The 20,574-nt window shown below is 33.0% G+C and overlaps 1 protein-coding gene across 1 annotated transcript in view; it reads right to left on the bottom strand.

Moving 5' to 3' along the window:
• Positions 1 to 20,574, bottom strand: part of FSTL5 (follistatin like 5) — a 392,971-nt gene that overhangs the window by 33,456 nt on the left and 338,941 nt on the right. Inside the window, exons 11-12 of the mRNA XM_063310578.1 lie at positions 12,015 to 12,041; positions 7,018 to 7,136 (exon numbers count right to left, since the gene is read on the bottom strand). Coding sequence (XP_063166648.1) covers positions 7,018 to 7,136; positions 12,015 to 12,041 — 146 coding nt within the window. The remainder of the gene's footprint in view (positions 1 to 7,017; positions 7,137 to 12,014; positions 12,042 to 20,574) is intronic.

Genomic DNA, 20,574 nt, shown 5'->3' with positions numbered 1-20,574 from the left:
AGAATTGTGGCACATATGTATGGATTTCTCTTCATCATATTCTTAGGGACAGCTCATCAAAAATATTTCAACATAGATATGATACATATTCCTAATATAACAACTTCTATTTGATGTATTCTAGCAAGGTGCTGTAACAGCACTTATGGGGTGTCAAAGGATTATGATTTCTAGTGAAGAATAAGCAGCAGGCACTGATGAGTTGGTAAACAACTTTTTTATTTCCATTCACAGGAACTTCTTTGATATAAAAAAGAAGAAAGACACCTGTCACATGCAGAATTGAATATTTTAAGAGACACAATGTATAGTTTATTCTAGCATTTTGTAGACTCCATGTTTGTCAGTTTTGCTCTGATGCACAGTGTAGGCACAATCTGAATCATCACATGTCAAAATGAAATACAAATAAATTTTCTAGCCCATGGGGTATAAAGAGAAGGCTGGCATTAAATATAAATTTATTTATTTATTTATTTAATGTATTTATTTATTTATCGGATTTATCACTGCCCATATCCCCCACAAGGAGGGATTCTGGGTGGTTCACAATAAAAACATTCAACCACAATATAATATACAATAATATACAACAATATCAATGACATAAAAATATTAATATATTAATATAATAATATCCAGATGGCTAAGATATTCTCTCTATCTGCAAGCAAACAGGGCAATTCTGTGGAGCTAACCATCCTCAAGAAGAACTATTCTCTTTCCCACCCCAGGCATGTTGTCAGAGCCAGGTTTTTAATTTTTTTCAGAAGTCCAAGAGCGAGGGGACCTGCCTCAACTCCTGGGAAAGAATGTTCCAAAGGGACATTTATATCTCAGGATAACAGCTATCAGTTAGAAATAATTTTACATTATAGGATATGTCCTCTAGATTAACTTTATACTGATTGATTTGATTAAGCGTCTATAGAAATCATTCATGAGTAAAAAAACAAAATACTTGTGTCTTATTGTTGACTCTATGCTAGGCACTTCTCACATAGACAGCAGTGCATCATTTGTCTATATTATATTAATAAAGAAGTAAAGGAACATTTTTTTGTGTTTGTGATCAATTGACAAACATAGTGGAGAAAACTTTTCTGAATCTGTCATTGACCTTATTCAGAAATATAACCCTGGCATGAAGATTTAGGAGGACAGAAATATTATTATTGGGCAATATCAGAGATGGCAAGCTATATCAAGGTATGAACAACAAAGCTTACATGATTACAGCAGCAAGACTTTTGTATGCCCAAAGATGGAAGGAACCACAAATTCCTACAGTGGAGGAATGGATGATTAAATTGATGGAAATGGACTAAATGGCAAAGTTAACAGTGTTGATAAGAGAAAATACCATCTATCTATCTATCTATCTATCTCCATCCATCCATCCATCCATCCATCCATCCATCCAACCAAAATACTGGATTTGTTTCTATTTGGCAACCACTTTTAGACTATTTGCTTGTGTCAGAAAAAGATGAAGTTTTCATTTTGGGTTTTTATGATTAAATGGTTTGATTTGATAGAAATAATGTTACTAAGGTTTAACTAATAGTAAGAGATTGTATTTGTATCTGTATTGGAGAAGATTGGAAGTCACTTTCTCTTTCTGTTTTCTCTCTATTTTGCACTTTGATATTTTTTTTTCTTTTTTCTTTAGCCCTGTATTTTAGCTTTCTATGCTCTATTTTAACTATACTTTGAAAATTAATGAAGTTGTTTTTTTCAAAGTATGAACAACAAAACTTATCCTGTGTGATGAATATTCTCTGAACTTGATTGGGAAAAAACAATATGAATTATAGCCTTCATGCAGCGAAGTTCTTCAGTATGGTTTACATATTTTCTTTTCAGCACCTACTAGAAATAGAAAGTGTTTCAAGAGAATATGAAAGATCACCTTTAAAAAATTATCACCTTTAAAAATTTATTGCAAACAAGATGGCTTTGCAGAGTTGTCACCAAATACTAGTTTCGTACTAGGATGGCATTTTGGAGGAACTGAATGATGCTGTGAATGATTCCAAAGAGAATATGGTAGTTAGAACCAATAAAGCCAGTTAAATAAAGCTGAAACATAGAAAATGATTTTCAGAGATAAGACTGCCAACAAAATCTTGCAAAAATCAGCTTTGTTGTGTTAGGAACTACTTTCTTCTCTCATCACTTTTTGTAACACGTTTGTGTGTGTGTATGTATGTACATATATATACTATACACAATATATAGTGGACTGGACTCCTAGCTTTCCTGAGGGCATAATGGGCTATAAGAATAACCTTGAGGAGCAAGAGCTGCAACCAAGACAACATTCATATAAAAGAAATCTGAGCCCAAAGCAGGAAGGTAATCTAAGAAAGCGTCTCAGATGTGGCCCTCCCTGGTTCTCACAAAGATGGAGAGGAGAGAAGTGTATTCAGACTTGCAAGATTCTGTTACTGTAACAATATAATAAAAGTAGTGTTAACAGTCATAACTTTGATTTTCCAGTCTGGACTGCTTTGAAGGGCTAACAGTACCTGTAGGAGGGCAAGGAAAACAAATGATGAAATGTCATGATACAAATTCTGCCCCTTTGTATATGCATTGTGACTTCATATGCCAGTGTGTAAGGAGCAGGGCTTGCTTTGCAACTTTGCAATGTGCATTTTGTCATTTGGACAAAACAGTTGCTCTTCCGATGCCCCTGCATGAAGGAATCTCCACTCACAAAAAGATGCCATCTGCCATCATATACTTTTTCCAGAAAAAATCTCTTTTTGCTGGTTTATTCAGGAAAATGAAAGTGGTAAACCTCCTATTCTTTTATAAGATTTCTTTAAAAATTTCCCTAGTATTTGCATAATGGGATAAAATCATGATTTTTTTTTCCAATCCTTTTTTGCTTTTTAATTTTTCAAAATAAGAACATATGATAACATCCAATAATATCTTTATTGTATATAAATTATATAATAATTCCTTAAGCAAAGTTTATTTATTTATTTTATTCATCACATTTTTCCACCACCCATCTCAACAATGACTCTGGAAAAATTCATTTCATATTTTTTGAGTTACAAATTCTTCACCCTTAAGGTGGGGGGGGGGGGAGGTTCAGCCTCATTCAGCAGATTAGAATGGTTTACTTTATTTAAGGAACTGGAGTCCTTAAATAAAGGACTCCAGTTCCTTGAATAAAGTAACCAATTTATTTTATTTCAATAGACTTTTTTATATTATAAACTAGCTTATATAACTTGTTAAATAAATGGACTACTTCTGTTTAGAATATAGTATCAGAAAAGTTAGAATGTTAGACATTTCTATTCAAAGAAGATGCCATAGCTTTTGTGTTCAGAGGTTTTGTTAGAAAGGTGCATCAGATTTAGATAAAACCCAAATCCAGAGGCAACTGCAAGTAAACTTAAGATATCTTGCAGGGACCCATCTGATTTGGTTACTGCACTGTTCTGGTCCCATCAAACTCTGACCCTGGCCTATAATCACTTATTCTTTACACCAAGGTTTTGTTTTGTTCTCTCTCTGATCCTTAATTAATAAAGAATAAATCACTCCATAGAAGCACTTAAAAAAACAACTTTTTCAGACAACTGATAGGAAGGTGATGTTCAGATTTCACTGACAGGCAATGTCATTACAATTCAAATGCGCCCAATACTAACAAGATCGACAGAATTTCATAGTGATGGACATAACTCTCTCTTAATTAACAAATTATCAAAGATACTTGTTTGTTCCAGCTCAGGCTGGCTATTAGCTATTTTGGCTTGCTTAATTAAGTAACATTTAAAAATGTTAAATTGATTGCTTCTTCTGCTGTACAGTCCCTCCCTAATTGTTTGATTATAGTTGCCCATTGAAGATATCCTGTAGGAATATTTCTTCTTGTTCTTTTAGTCAAACATATTTTTTAAAATTTCTATTATCATTGCATTATATTACTATTGTTATTTTTGTTGCTACAGGAACTGTCATTTTATACAGACTTTTTGGCCACACAGTTTAGGTTTACAGTTTTATCTGCCTTGAGTTTTGTTCTAATTTTATTCTAAATTTCTGTGTATTGTGTATAGCTATGTATTTCATTCATTCAGTCAGTCAGTCAGTCATCACTATCATCATTATTTTTTATCTATAATAAAGTCAGATTACTGAAAAATAATGAAAACCAACTTTAGTCTGATTGTGTAAAGAATGCAATTATATTATCACTATAAATATTATATTATATTTAAAGTATTATATTATATTATGAAATATAAAACAGTTTGGTCTAGTTGTTAAGGTGCTGGACTAGAAACCAGGAGACTGTGAGTTCTAGTTCCACCTTAGGTACGAAAGCTGCCTGGATAACCTTGGGCCAGTCACTCTCTCTCAGCCCAACTCACCTCACAGGGTTGTTGTTGTGGGGAAAATAGGAGGAGGAAGGAGTATTAGGTATGTTCGCCACCTTGAGTTATTTATGAAAATAATAAAGATGGGATATAAAATAAAAACAAACAAACAAACAAATAAATAAATAAATAAAAATCCAGTTAATTCTCCTGCTCTAGGAATAATGTCACTTCTAAGATGCCCCAAATACCCCATTTTACCCTATTAAGAAGTTCAATATTTCTGGCATCAATCTGTTTCCAACAGCAGTAGACAGAGATATATTTGAAGAACATGGTTGGCACCAGGTCTTCATTTTATAAGTTATAATTTGCAGACAAAGCATATAATTGCCTATATAGGATTAAATCTCATTAAGTTTATATTGGTGTATTCCTATGTAAGGCTATAGAGAATTAGAGGCTTGAGAGTATTTCTGTATAAGGGATTAAAGGTTTCTGGTTTTAATCTCCAAGGGTGAAAATCTATACACAGTTATCTAGGAGTAAATATTATTAATTTCAACAGGACATCCTTTTAAATTGACAAAACTGTACACAAAAGAATCTGAGTAAAAAAAAGTTATGTTTCCATATCCAACCTTATTTATTTATTAGATGAGACAGAGAGGCAGAATTTATCTGGCTGCACAATTCAAACATTATGACTCTAGGTAGTTTACAGCAATCCAGAAATCCAAACAAAACAACAACTTGAATTAAAAGCAAGCAATCATTCATAGATTCGCAGCTCACTTTAAAACCCTTTCCCTCCAGATGGGAACTCTACTCATCCCATTCCTCAATGCTTGAAGAAAAGTATGGTTTGTTTAAACAAATGAATACATTAAAAGTATATATTTATTAACTAGGTACTATATTTTACAATGTGCGGCAGTATGTGAAGCACCTGCCTCTGAATCATTAAATTGACCACATTTTTTTCCGGGATCCTTGGCTGTTTTGAAAAGCTAAGTCCTAATAATTTTTGTATGTGTGCAGATATACTGCTATGTCACTTTGATTTTTCTCAAGGACCTAACTGGCTCTGCATGCAAGAATATGTGGAACTGGTCAAGAACAGTTTCATGAGCCTGGAAAAACATGTGGATGCTTGGGTCACTTGAAGAGGAACATTATGTATTATTGCCATGTGTACGAAGTAGGGCTGTGAAGTGCTTTGGATTGATTCCAAAAAGGTTCTTCAGAACACTGCTAATCTTTAACACAGCTGTGTCTTTCCATGGAACTCCACAATGGCACTCTTCATAGGAAAATCACTTCAGAATATGAGGCTGCTTTAAAAGAAGTTGCAGGCAGTTGCAACATCTTTGCTCCTATGAACCTTTAAGCACCATTTTGAAATCAGATCTGAAGTACTACACAGCATTATTGTGATGCACCTCATGAAACACTTGTATTGCCCTATTTTCAGCATTCTTTCTTCAGTAAAACATACATTCATATGTAAAAAAGAAGGAGAACAAGGCTATTTTAACTTCTGGTGTGCTTACAGCCACATAAAAAATCATTCCTGGTATATATATTCCTTTTTAGTAACTCATTTCTGTGCAAGCTTTTTGGCTTCCCATTTCCCATTTCCCTTTCCTCCTGTATATGATTCTGAAATCAAAAGCTTTCATTTTGTTAAGTGGAGAGGGTTTTTTTTAATGTTATATATGGGGAAATTGTTGTAGTTGAAATTATGGTTTGTTCAAACAAGCCAGAATAAAATTACTAGATCAGAACTATATAATCTACAGTAGTTAGTAATTTGCACATTAATCTAATCAATAATTGGATATTATATTTGGTTTAAAAGTAGATGCAGACTCTTCTAAGTCCTTTGGGTCACATCAGATCTGAGAGAGGGACTGTGTAAATTCTTTCCATATTTAACATAATTTGTATTGAAAAGTGCACTTCTCAGTAGGTACTTTTTGCACCTTCTGCTATAGCCTGGCATGATAAAAGTCATGATCTATCCTTTTATTTGTGCTAAAGCTGCCACCAATGTTTGTATAATTTTTGTTAATTAGAACAATAATATTGCATATAAAACCTTGTTCACTGATGTATAAATCAACCATGTGCTTATTAATGGTGCAGTTTCTTCTTTCTTCTTCCTTTCTCTTTTGTTTTTGTTTTAAAAACAACAACAACAAAAAAATGTTTCTTCTTTCTTGAGGCCCTTGGCCATATCCATATCCATACCCATACCCAAACCCATATCCATATCCATATCCACATCTATGCACAGAAACCTGACATGTCATTCAAAAGCCAATGATAGGCCTTAATGCTACTCCAAGTTGTGCTCCCACCCTTTAACACTATCTGATGATACAACGTTTTGCTGTGACACATTATTTGCAAGTGCTTGAGGAAGCCATCATAGAACAGCATTAATACATCTATTCTGTTCTCACTTATTTGGGTCCAAGATTTTCTCCTGGAGAGAGAACCATTGATAAAACCCCAAGCAAAGCCAACTTCAAATAACCTTAAACAAATACAATGGTAATTATTGTTTTATCAGGATGTTTGAAAGAACATCTTCAGTGTTTGGCAGAGTTCGTTACTAAGGTAAAAAAATAAAAACCTACTACTGTATTTTAAGAACACTTGCCTGAAATCCAAGGAGCTTTTCATTGGGCTTAATGTGTCTCTGGAATTCACACTCTACTGGTTGTATCACTTTGATTCCATCTTCATAAAACACATAGAACATATTACCAATTCCCAGACCTTGGGAACAAAAAACATGTTAAAAGTACATTAAACCACCTAATGGATAGTGATTAAATAGAAGCCTTGATTATTTTAACTAGAGGTTGATTGGTTAATGCATGAGAAGTAAATATGTCTTATTCTATAGGGCTTTTATTAAATGTAGAATCAAGAGTTCATGTAATATCCTTAATGAGAAACAAATGACTTCATGAATATCACTCTGAAACTATATGTCACACTCAGGAATTAATTTTTAAGTAAAATGGAAATAAATTCCTTATACCTATCACTATCCCATTTCTGAGACTAAAAGAGATTAAATAGTTCTGTGATGTCATAGAAAAAATAATGGAAGAATTGTGCCTTTTTAAAATAGCATGTTATACACAAACATATATTATGTATTGCAGCCAGTGTTGACTTTATTTTAGGAGAACACAGTATTGCCACTATAAGTATTAAGGGACCATCTGTATAACTGGATAGGTCAAATCTGAGAGCTAGAGTTTCAGGTATCATATGGTTTAAGATAATATATCTGAAAGGATACCAAAATGATGACTTGAGCAGGTTGAGCAGGCCATATACTTTTAGGAGTGGATTTCTGACCTGGTAAGTTTTTGTACAACAAAGTCTTAGATCAGATCCAGCAATGGAAAGGAACTGAATTGAATTTGTCAGATGGCTATAGAAAACACCAAAAAAGACTGCTGTAGCTGGATGTAACTCAGCCTTTTTAAATATTAAAGACAGATGGAATATACCTCCTGGTCACAGTGCATTTTAGGAGGTGCCACTTTTTCTATGGAATGAAAGATATTAGATACAATTCCTTCTGACTAGCATTCATTGGGTAACATATACAGGGACAGTGACACACCAAATCTACTTCCCACAAAATCTTATTTAACCTCTTTTGGTGACAGGATATAATGGGAACCTCCTGCTTCATAAATAGATTTACTTTAAGACAATATTTGTATTCAGTTCTATAGCCATTCATAAATCTAGCAGAATGATCCAGCAGAAAAATAAACACTCAAGCAATTTTTTAAGGAACAAAGCAATTTTATCATCATTTGGAATGACCAGATTGGGTTCTTGGTATTCTCTGGGCTTAGATGTTTTTCTGCAGATGTTTCATTACCAGGCTAAATAATGTTATCAGTTCATGATCAGATGTTATTTTATTTTCTCTCAAATTTTTATAAACCACTTCCTTATTCAAAGATGATAACAAGGTGCACTTTCAGAAACATGTATAATCCCTACCATTACAGTAATAAATAACTGAAGCAGAATTAAAACACAATAATGTGATATAAACTGTCTTAAAGAAAAAAAAATATCTCAAAAAGTAATAAGCCTTAGAGTTTATTGTGAATCCTATAAATCAGGGTGCAAATTACACCAGTCCCATTCAGAAATCCATACATCCCTATTTTCAATCCAGTACCAAAATATATTTAATCCTATATTCTATTATAGCCCTTTATGTTCAGTCTGCATATCCAGTATTAAACGGATTCAACTCATACCTCAAACATTTCTGGCAATTTGACATATTGTCCCTGTTCCAGACTCAAGGAGCAGTAAAGCAGGTTTATGACAGTAAACTAACTGCATTCAAGTGAACAAGATTACAAACTTCTCTCAAACCTTGCCATGAAGTATTAATATATGTTAAACCCTCAACAATTTAACCAAGAAAACACAAATCACAAACAAAGATGAGTGGCAGATAAAAAGTGGTTCACCATGCTTCTATGAATGTCTAAAAATCCACAAGCCCAACATAACACTTCATCCAATCATATCACTACCAGGGCCTCCAACATGCAACATAGCTAAAAACTCACCAAATTTTTTGGACTCCTCATAGATAGGAGTGAATATTCTATCAATTTACCACTACAGTGCCTTCAGAAAATCAAAGACCTAAGGACAGAAGAGGATGAAATTATGTTTGTTTGTTTTTTAAATATGATATCCAGCACTCTTCATGTCCATAGATACAGAACTAGCAATAGGATCCATTGCAACATTACTATACAACACTTCCAACCTAACAGAATACACTAAGATTGAAATACTAAGACTCATGGAACTCATAGACTGACCTTTGCCTCACCACCTATTTTCAGCTCGATGGGCAAATATACCTACAAACAGAGGAACACCCATGGGATCACTACTTTCAGGATTCATAGCTAAGACCATGATGCAATGTCTAGAAGCAATAACACTTTCACACATACATCCAAAAATATGGTTCTGCTATGTAGATGACACCTTCATAATAATAAAAAGGAACAATTAGAGAAGACACATCAGACAATCAACTCTTAGTTAAAAGTATAAAATGTACAGGAGAAGAAGAAAACGACAATACACTACCTTCCTGGATATTCTCATCAGCAGAGGAAATGATACCAATTAGAGACCCAGGTTTATTGAAAAACAACTCACATTAACCAAGTACTTCACTAACAAAGCCACAACTTAACCATCCACAAAAGGAACTATCTAAGAGCAGTATTCATACAAGCACAAATACATTGCAGTAATCTGGAACATCAAAAAAAGAATACAGATTTTGCAATGTAATGGATACCCACACAGCTTCGTCAAAAGTGCCTAATTTCACAACCCACTGCAACACAACCATTACGACCTACAAAAAGGGTAACACCCTGTATATCAAAAGCTGGAATTATAGTCTACTTGAATGGATGGCCATAAAAAATTAATGAAATAAATAAATGAAAATAACTGTAAGACAACCAACAAACTATTACAACCATTCAACATTACTGTAGCACACAAACCAACAAACTGCCTCCAAGCAAACCAAACTCCATCTTAAGCAAACCAAAAGATTCAGTAAAATCTTTAGTAAAAACCATAAAAACAGGACTCATCTACAGCATACAGTGTAAGAACTGTAACAGCCATTATGTAAGACAGATGATTAAGATGAAGGCTGGCAGACTGCATCCACACCAACTGGCAGTAAGGACTCATGATGAAAACTTAATCTCGCAACAGACGGACAGGCTCAACCAGTTTCAATTGGGAAACTGTTAACATTTTAGATCAAGCCAAATCCAAAGTGTTAGGGAATTTCTAGAAGTTTAATATTCAGACAAATCAGTCATCAGTAGACACATAGAGGTAAACCTCATTTACATAACATTTTAAAAATACAATCAAAAACATAGGAAGGAAACAAATAGCCCAGAACACATCCCAGCCCCAGCCCCCTCCCCCAGCAGCCAACACCCAAATAATCAGGAAACAGCACCAGATAACCAATCAGGGGGGAAACCATACCCTAATCAAGGAACCATCAAGGAGGAAGCCTTACCCTCATAAGATAGGCAAGGCAAGCTACTATATATAAACATCCAGCAAAACCCACTCTCCCTCACACTGATGGCATTACCTAATCTGGTAATGAAATGTCTACAAGAAAACAACCAAGTTTAGAGAACATTAAGAACCCAACAGTTCAATCCTGAACTACATATGTGCTCTTCTATTGGACTATAAAAGTAGAAAAAAAATCACCAACAGCAGAGACACATGTAAAGGTAGAATGTGCCCTCAATCTTTCTCCATGCTGCTGTGGATTCATTTTAACATATCCAAGTCTTATATCAAATGTAGAAATTAAATTAATGCTTTAAATTAATAAAATGCTATAGTTAAGGACTAGCATGGGTTGGAAGACTCTAGGCAGCTTCTATAGCTTTATTCAAAGAAATCAGCAAGTTAATATTTTCACACCATGGAATAGTGCAAATAATGTCTGCAGATCAAACTGCTGATAAATACAAAGGAGTAGGAGATAATAAAAAGAAGATAACCTTATGAATGTGTCTCACTATTAGATTCAATAAAGCATGACATTTCAAAATCACAAATCTCTTAAAACACATCTCTTAAAATGTTTTATTTGTGTTACATAGGTTCTATGGTTTATCTCTATCACTTTCACTGTTATTTAAACTTCAGTCCTATTCATCAGCTTTTTGGAATCTGTTGTTCCAAAATTTTAACTACTCCTTTACTATATTGTACGGTAGAATATTGATGCTTAAAATACTTCATTGGGAAAATCCAAGTAGGTTTTGCACATGAGAAACACCTATTTTAAATTTTTAGAGATAACAATTATCATCTGACTCTCACATATGAGCAGAATGAAACTTTAATTTAAAATCTTAACTAATTAAGATGCTAGCACACTTTTTAAAAAGGAATAAATACAGAATTTGTTATCTCTAAGTTTTAAGTTAATACATTGCAATACGAATACAAGAAATATTCTGTTATTTTCTATTTTTAAAATAATAATTCTAAGTTTTAATTCCATTCTTATATGTCATCTATCAGAAACAATAGATTTAGCCATTAAGATTTCTAACTTCATTGTTATCTAGTATTTGCAAAGTTTGCAGGCTTTAAAGATCTACAGGTTTGTAAGTTCAAGTTATCAGACAACACAAATTCTGTGTTACTCTGAAAGATTCACAAGATAGTGTTCTTTTCAAAATAAAGATGATTTATATCCCTCAGTCAACATTCTGACAGTAGATAAAATGATTAGCTGGATGATTTATGAAAGCAGCAGGACAAATTTAGGGGAAAATCCTCCATTGGAATATTTAGCTGTGATAATGCTTGTAATATGGTCCATAGACCATGCATTTTTCTCTGAATGAAAATAAACATATTTCATTATTTGCAATGACAAGCTATTTAAACTGAAGTAGTGAATGAGACATAATTAAAAAAAATAGTAACTATAGCTATAGTCTGCTTGAAAGAAATGTAACATGTATGTGAGACAAGTTCAGCATTACAAAAAGGAGAAAAAGTTAATAGTACCTTCCTCTCTCCATAATATGTTTGCAACTGCCGCATGTAAGGGACAAAGAACAGAAGAAATAAATGAGTATAAAAATTAAGTGCAATAGTGCACCAGTTTTTAAAATAATGACTGATATGCATATTTTTAAATAATACACATGAATAAAATGTATATCAGACTCATTACTGTATTTTAAAAACTGTATATTGTTCATTATTATATATATTCTTTTTTTACTTCATTCTGGCAATTTTCAGTAGAGATTATATTTTGTCAAAATAACATTTATTTAGTTATTTTTCAAGCAAACACATAAACAATAGGATTAGAAACTATATGCTGCATCTTGCTTTAAAATGACCAGTAGAATTTAGAAAGGAAGATTTCATTACAATTTAGGGAGATAACATTTCTACCTATAAAATTATAGTTCGAATTGTTGCAGATGAATAGGATTTATTTTAAAGTCTTTGGATTTTTCTGATTCAAAACAACTACAGCAAAATATTTTTATCTGTAAGTGTGTGTGTGTGTGTGTGTGTGTGTGCATATACACAATGATCAGATTTAAGCTGTAATTCATAGTGTTTGGGTTTTTACATTTAACAAAAGGAAACAAAATAAATCTCAATTTAACACACCATATATTTACTTTTCTAATCTGAAAGCATAATTGCTTCTATCTATCTATCTATCTATCTATCTATCTATCTATCTATCTATCTATCTATCTATCTCTATTTGGTGCTGCCCAAATACAAACAACTTTGGGCAGCTCACAATACAACAGATAACATAAAAACTATATAATAAGAAACATTAACAACAACAACAACAAAAACTAGAACAGAAGAAAAAAAGAAAAAAGATGAATAGTATTTGAATATTTATTTAATATTGTTTAAATACAAACACACATACATGCATGCACAGGCTTAGGGAGACTGCTTTAGAAACTGTTGAAAATAGTGTATAACTACTAGGAATGAACAGCTAAAGAGACAATGAAATAAATTGATTGTCCTTGACATCCTTCTGGAAGTTCCTTAAAACATGGCTATGTCAGCAGGCCTGAGGATCTCAAGGAAATGGCAATTTGATGAGATGGCTGCATTGTTTTTAACATAAGTTTTCCCACTATCTTGCTATTAATAATATCGTTGATGTCTTTTAATTGTAGTTTTTAACATTTAAGTTTTTTTTTTAATGATGGTCTTTATTGTAAGCCACCTAATATCACTTTACTGTGAGATGGGTGGCTATATAAATGTGATTAAAAATAAATAAATAAATAAATAAATAAATAAATAAAACAGATAATAATGCAGTATATAATTCATTTTTATTACATACTAGTCATATGAGCAACTCTAACCAAAAGGATAATGGGTATCAAATTAAGACTACAATCCTATGTACTGTATATTTATTTATTTATTTATCTATCTATCTACCAAATTTTTATCACCGCCCATCTCCCCCAGATGGGGGACCCTGGGCGGTTCACAATAAAAACAATTTGATAATTTATTTTCAAACAAATATTCACAGCAGTCAGAAATATACAACATAAATGTACAGAATGCTATGCATGACCTATATAATGTATCAGATAAAACATAATCCTAAACTCCTGTCACATAACATAAACTTAGGCCAACGAATAAGCAAATATACTTGTATTAAAGCACACATATCTATCATTCAGAATACATAATGAAACCAGCTGATATTTCTTTTTTATCAGGAAGGACTCTAAATCCTTGTTTAGGATAGGACTTTACGTAATGATATTGCTCATCTTTGATGCACTAATATCTAAATAGTAGGATCCACTTAGCTTTATGGACCAAGAATTATGCAGCTTTGGTTTAGGATGTATACCACTGTAATACTATGTTACCAGCATAGCTACCATATCTCGGTTGCAAAAAATATGCATAACTATTTGATGACAAAAAGGAGAATCGCCTGTACCATTTTGCTGCCATCTAATATTTATCCAGATTTTAGCAACCCAAATTTGGTAGTATGTCTAGTTACTACTGGGACATGCAACATCATATTGTATCCAAAAGATGATGAAGGATCCAACTTGCCTAAGCAGGTGTAATGCTTTTTGAGCCTCATAAAGATTTTCCAGGTGGCAAAAAAGGGATACCTGCTACCATAATATAATAAAACAAAAGGTTGGGGCTAGCTGCCAATCCTGAATCTGAAGTGTTGTATCTCTCTATCTCTATCTCTATCTCTATCTCTATCTCTATCTCTATCTCTCGATCTTTCTTCCTTCAATTTTACAGATATCTGTACTTTGGTATACTTCCTTAAAATGTGCACTTTATAATGCAATTTCCTTTGTTGTGGTCTCATTTTGCTTTTAGAATAGAATTCTCTACAAGAAGAAGCAGAAGCACATGCATTTTTGGAATTAAAAAAAGTCATATCATTTAGGTTTCTCAGACTCAGGGTAATAATGATGTTAATATACAGAAACATATTTAATTAGAGTTACTTTGGAATAACATTTACTGAAGAAGATTTATCACTATTTCCTGACTGCTGCTTTAAATAGCTGTTCAACTGGGCAAATTTGCATCTGTTGGGATTTGATGTCAGGAAACAATTATGATCCCAAGCATACTACAAGAATGAATTTTCATCAACCTCACTCGGATATAATTTATAACTTAAATATCTTTCCATTCAAGGTTTAATCTAATTTTAGTTAAGACTGATCTTCTAGTCTTTACCAAGTCAATTGGTAAATGAGTGAATTGGAATGTTCCAGATTGTGAAAAGAAGAAGAGAAGCCAACTTTGAGCAAACATAAGACAGTAAGAAATATATATCCCCTAAAATAGGAAGAATATAATTTTAGAGTAGCCTAGACATTTAAAATGCATTATAAGGTGGTAAGAAATATTCTGGGGAAAAAAATCCGCATTCAGCAGATTTCATGGAAACTCAAATCTTCACAGCCAAACAGATGATAAGGGAAAGAATTAAATATTGCAAACAGAAGAATTGTTTGAATCTGCTGATGTCTTGGAAATAGGGGCTTGTAGTTTTCTTTGTTTTTTGTTTCTCCAGAAGCAGCTTCTGGGTGTACTGAAATTGCCCTCTCTTTATAGCATTATCTGGAAAGCTGATTAAACTATAGGAAAATAGAATCAGTTAATGTGATTGATCCATTTTCAGTTCTGGGTCTATTGTAAATTAAACCAGAACTAATACTGGATCAGTTGCAGTTAGCAACTGCATTTTCAGTTGCTGGGCAAGATTGGGGAATTGATGATAAAGTGATAGAACTGGCAGATATGGTATTTCTGCTTCTGGCCATCTGTCACTTTGGTTTAATAGGTATGCAAGAGATGTACACTTGGTATACATCCTAAACCACAGCTGCACTTCCCTTGACCGGTGAAAGAAATCTGTGATACTCTGTGATATATAATATTTGATATCATTAATGGATTTTAGCAGCTTACTATAATTTATAAAGTAATCACTTTATACTAATGGTATATATAAAGCAATCACTATAATCACTCAGATTTAACAGTAAAGACGTATGGATAAAATCCATTTTCTCTTAAAATTCTATAGATCCTACAATAATAACTCATGAGTTATTCCTAGAACCTAGGACATTAAAAGCTGCTGTTTACAGAAATCAGTTAGCGACCTCAGAGCTAATCCTTGTTTAGCTCTGCTTATTTAGACATGACATCAAATTGGCAGCCCAAATTATTCCTTCCTGAATGAGACAAATAAATATTGTTGAAATAAGATGCAACAGACAGTTTATATATATATATATATATATATATATATATATATATATATATATATATATGGTAAAATACTTTCAGTACATGCTACAGAAGTCACTTATGCACTAAATGAATCAAAATAGCTCTTAGCCTCATGCTGCATTAGATGAAACAAAGGGTAGTTATAAACCTAGAGATTCCTAGCATTCAGATCACATAACCTCTTCCTAGGTGATAAGACTTTGGGATGGGGGAAAAAAAGCCTTTCTATTAGAAAATTATCTATTGAATAGAATGCAGGAAGTAGATAATTTCTGCAGTGAGCGAACAGATGAAAGGATTTATAGAAGCTACTTCATTAATATTACAGAGTCACAGTTGCTGAATTGGGCAATGTGAGGAACCAAATGTAATAGGTGGTAAAAAGTAAAATATGTACGATCAATATTAATTCAACATCAGATATTAAAGCCATCTAGAAATTAATGCAAAAGTTTTGCCCAACTGTTAGCAGGGAAATAATTTGAACTGTAGATAACCTATATTAAAACAAGGCCATAAAAGTTAAAAATAAATGTTTGAACATTGCCAAAGTAATAGACATACCCATAGACTTATAAAAAAGAAAAGCTCAGTGCATGCTACAGCTCAGTGAATATTGTGTAACATCAGGAACCATACTTTGTCATTAGCATGGCAGGTATATTGAAAGTTCTGTTCTCATACCTATCAAGCTGGTACTTCCAGACATAGGGCTGTTAAGACAATCAAAGTTATTATGAAGCTATTACCCAATAAAAACCTAAACTAAGAATATCCTGAATGTGAACAGTAATAATGAAACAGTATAAATAAATTGTAATTGTTTAGTGTATAAGATCTATCTCATGTCTTCACATGATCTAGATTATTTATATTTTAGCCATGTGATGGAAAACATGATTGTTCGGATAATCCTTTGGAGACTGACATTGGCACTTTGCCTGTCATCTGTTTGATGGTATGCTTTCTTTTTGGAGGGAGGGGATATAGATTGTTTTAGTGAATTTTATGATGTGGCTTTATGGTTTTACTATTTTACTATTTTGGTTTGTGAACTACTATGGAAGTGCACCCTGTGCACAAGTGCTAAGAAAGAAAGAAATGGGTCAACTATGGAGTGTAATGGTTAAGGTGTTGGAAAAACTAGATTCAGGTTCCTAATTCATGTTGAAACTCACTGAATGTTTTGGGGAACTCACATTTTCTTGTCCCAAACTTGTAGGTCTATTATAAAATTACAGAACTCTCTCATGGACACTGCCTTGAATTCCTAGATAAAAAGTGGTATATAAATGCAACCAGTAAACAAACAAATAAGGTGAGATTATTCTTGATCTTTTAAAGAATACAAAGTAAAATTTGATATAGAGAAATGTATTCATGGGATATCTTAAAAAGATTTATCAATTACAGATTAAAGCTTACTTCTAATGTCATTTTGATAATCCATTGTTTCTCCACTGCTACTTCTGAAACCACTGACACTTTGGAGGAATACACATATATCATCCCTAGAAGCTGTGTGTTTGATGAGAAGTCATAAATTCCTTTTCTCATCAAACCTCATCAAACAACAGAAGAACTATGAACCACTAATGAATCATCATTTTATGTTTTGATTAATATATTACTTGGGAGCACTTGTTAGGACTATATTCCCTTCTGTGATTAAATTAAATTATATAAATGCAGCATCAATATATACTTCCATTGATAATGTGTGAGTGTAATTAAAAACATGTTAGTCAAGGTTATAAGACTGTAGGGGTTCATCCAATGTGGTCTTCTCATTTATGACAGTGAGGGAAGAATATGGCTTTATAATACTTTATTGGATGTGTTTTTAGGCTTATAAAAATAATAGTTTACTTATTTACTTATTAAATATTAAAAGATAATATTTAATTCAAACTTTACAAATAATTGCAATTTTATTTTGTTAACTCAAAATCTGTATATTAAAATATTTGATTGTCATTTAGTCTAGGAAGATTATCTTTGTAGTCAAAGGATTGACAGAAGATGCATGTTCTTTTTGAGGTAAAATGGAAGTCATGATTAGTCAGATTAAACCAAGATTAAAGTCAAATTAAACCCACATTTAGATCTGAGTCTAAAGATCCTAAAGTTTGGTGCTTACCAATAAACTTTTTATATCATTAATTATTATACTTCCAAATCTCAAGTTATACTATGATTTCTTAAATTGCATATGTGTTATTCCTAGCTAAATAACAGCTTGTTACCTGTCTATGTAGATGTGTTTGTGTAGTAATAATAGTGTCCAAAAGGTTTACCATATTTTGTTAATATTCTACAAAGCTGACAAATAAACGGCTGTTCAGAAAAAGTGCTTTAATGTTGTTATTCATTTATTTTAATCTGAATAATCCATTTCTTTGGATGATGAATCATTGTCATTTGAGGCACATTGGATTATTCTTGTGGACAAAATTTGTCAGTAATGTGTTTTCTACAGGAAACTTTAAGTTTGTATCTGTCTTTACTCAACCAGAACCACTGCTAGCTAGCCATCTACAACTTACCTTGTTAACAGCAACAAACATTTTTATGTTGGTGTTATCACCTCTCCCTTTTTTCAGACTGCTATGAAACATTGTATATTAATCTCCCAACAAGCAACTCTGTAGTATATTATTAAGCCTTAGAAATCTAATCTCAACTTTAAAATTTAACTTTAATGTAAATGCTTCAAAGATTTGTGTTATGTTAACAGATTCAATTATTGAAGAAATCAAAGGGATAAGAAATTGAAGTTTTATATCTTTCACTTCAGTAAATCCCAGTGAAACATACTGTAAGAACCTTTATCACAGTCAGCAAAAGCTAGCTTTCTCATGACCCACTTTAGTAGCAAAGTGAATGATCTCCAAGCTCTGGTGAGAATGTAAGTAAACTGGCACTCTGTATTGGGAAAGATTTTACTATAGTGCATTCTGTAGTAAGAGAACATTTCAAAGCATCAAGATTATATAGTTAACATGCATTAATTTGCCAAGCAAAGTGGATAATTAGGGCCAGTTTTATAGAAAGGGCTCTCTAATAGTGGCAGGAAAAAAAATGTGACATAAAAGATACATTAGTGATTTGTAAGGCAAGATGGCCATTAGTGTTGATGGCTCCTGCAAGTACATTGGGGAACTTCGCAATTGTCCCAAAGTGCTGATGAGAGGCCTATGCTGTTGTTTTAACCTTGTACACTGCCCAGAGTGTTGTGAGATGGTCAACAATATCAGTCACTTAAATAAATAAAACAAAACCTAAGATTAACATTTTTTAAATCTGCAATGTTATCTATTCAGGAAGGCTGTAAATCAATATTTGATAAATACTTTGATTGCAAAGCTACTGAAAAGTTAATTTCTATGGTAACTAAATAATCCTACAACTTTCTATACAACAATCCATTTCTTTAAGATGCTGACATAGCAAGAAGAAGTGAGTAGCTGGGATTTATAGTTTATCTTGAGTTAGTCACTATGAGATATTACCATTTTAGACAGGACATGATGTTGCTTCTATGAAATTTCTGTGCCTGGAATGTGAGTATGCCTTGCCCACTTTGGCTAAGCTAAGAAAAGACAAATACCCACACAAATAGAAGGGGGCGGGAATGCTTGCCTCATCCTTTATGTCTTATCACAAGCCCTCAACAAATACCAAACACTTTGGAAGAAGCTTGTCATCATTTTATTTCATTTGTCATTTGTTTCATTCTGATTCTAGTGGAATTTTGAAACATGGGGACTATACTTTATATATTCATAGTTTTGAATTCAGATTTAGGCATGATTTAGTCCAGTGGAAGCACACTTGTTTCTCTCCTAGTTTCCACAGAGGGGCAGTTTTAGTGGTTCTTGAGCTTTTTCCTCAATCTCCTGCAACACTGAGCCAATTCAATAGGCTCTCCAGCCCTCTGTACAATACGTGGAAGGTCAGGGGGGCTGCTGACAATAGGCAGGAAAAGTTTGAATCTGCTAAATCCATTGCTCATGCCTACATTTGGATGCAACACATTGCCTGTATCATCTACCAGGTTAGATGGTGATTATTTTATTTAGGATAGAGCAGGCAATTTATGGCTCACAGAGTACTAGCAAGTACCAATACCTTTTTTGTACCTCCTTAGTGGCTCCCACCGTTTGACTACCATTATCTGGGGCAAAATGCAAATAAACAGCCAAATAATTTTCAATGTTTTTAAACCCCAAAATTATTGTACATGCCTCTGAAACCCTAGGAGGAAACAAACAAATAAATATGTTGCAGTAGCAGCAGTAGCAACAGCATGCAATTGCTGAAGGAAAAACAAAAAACAAAGCCCAGCCAATTTGATCAAGGATATATAATTTTTGGAACACGATTATTGAAAGAGAACTCTAAAATAAGAGATTTATTGTGAATATTGGTGAAGAGACTCAGAAAATCATGTTATCATTTGTTAAGGAAAAACGTTTTAAGTTTACATTATTGCTCACCATGAGAATAATCTAATTTGACTTAACTAATGGGAGAATTAAACATATGTAAGTGGGAGCACAGACTCAGCCATGGCTGATTACAAAAAGCTAAGCAGGGTCAGGTGTAGTTAATGGGTGGGAAGCCAGGTAGAAATCTCAGTTCTATAAATTAGATTGGGAACTTGAAAAATACCCTGGAAGGCAGCCGTGGCAAACCACTTCTGTACAGTTGCCAAGAAAACAAAATGAGTACCACCAATAGTTAAATTTAACCCAGA

Source organism: Candoia aspera, chromosome 8 (genome assembly GCF_035149785.1).
Source record: "Candoia aspera isolate rCanAsp1 chromosome 8, rCanAsp1.hap2, whole genome shotgun sequence".
NCBI classification, from domain to species: Eukaryota; Metazoa; Chordata; class Lepidosauria; order Squamata; family Boidae; genus Candoia; species Candoia aspera.
This window is presented reverse-complemented; position numbering and strand designations above follow the sequence as displayed.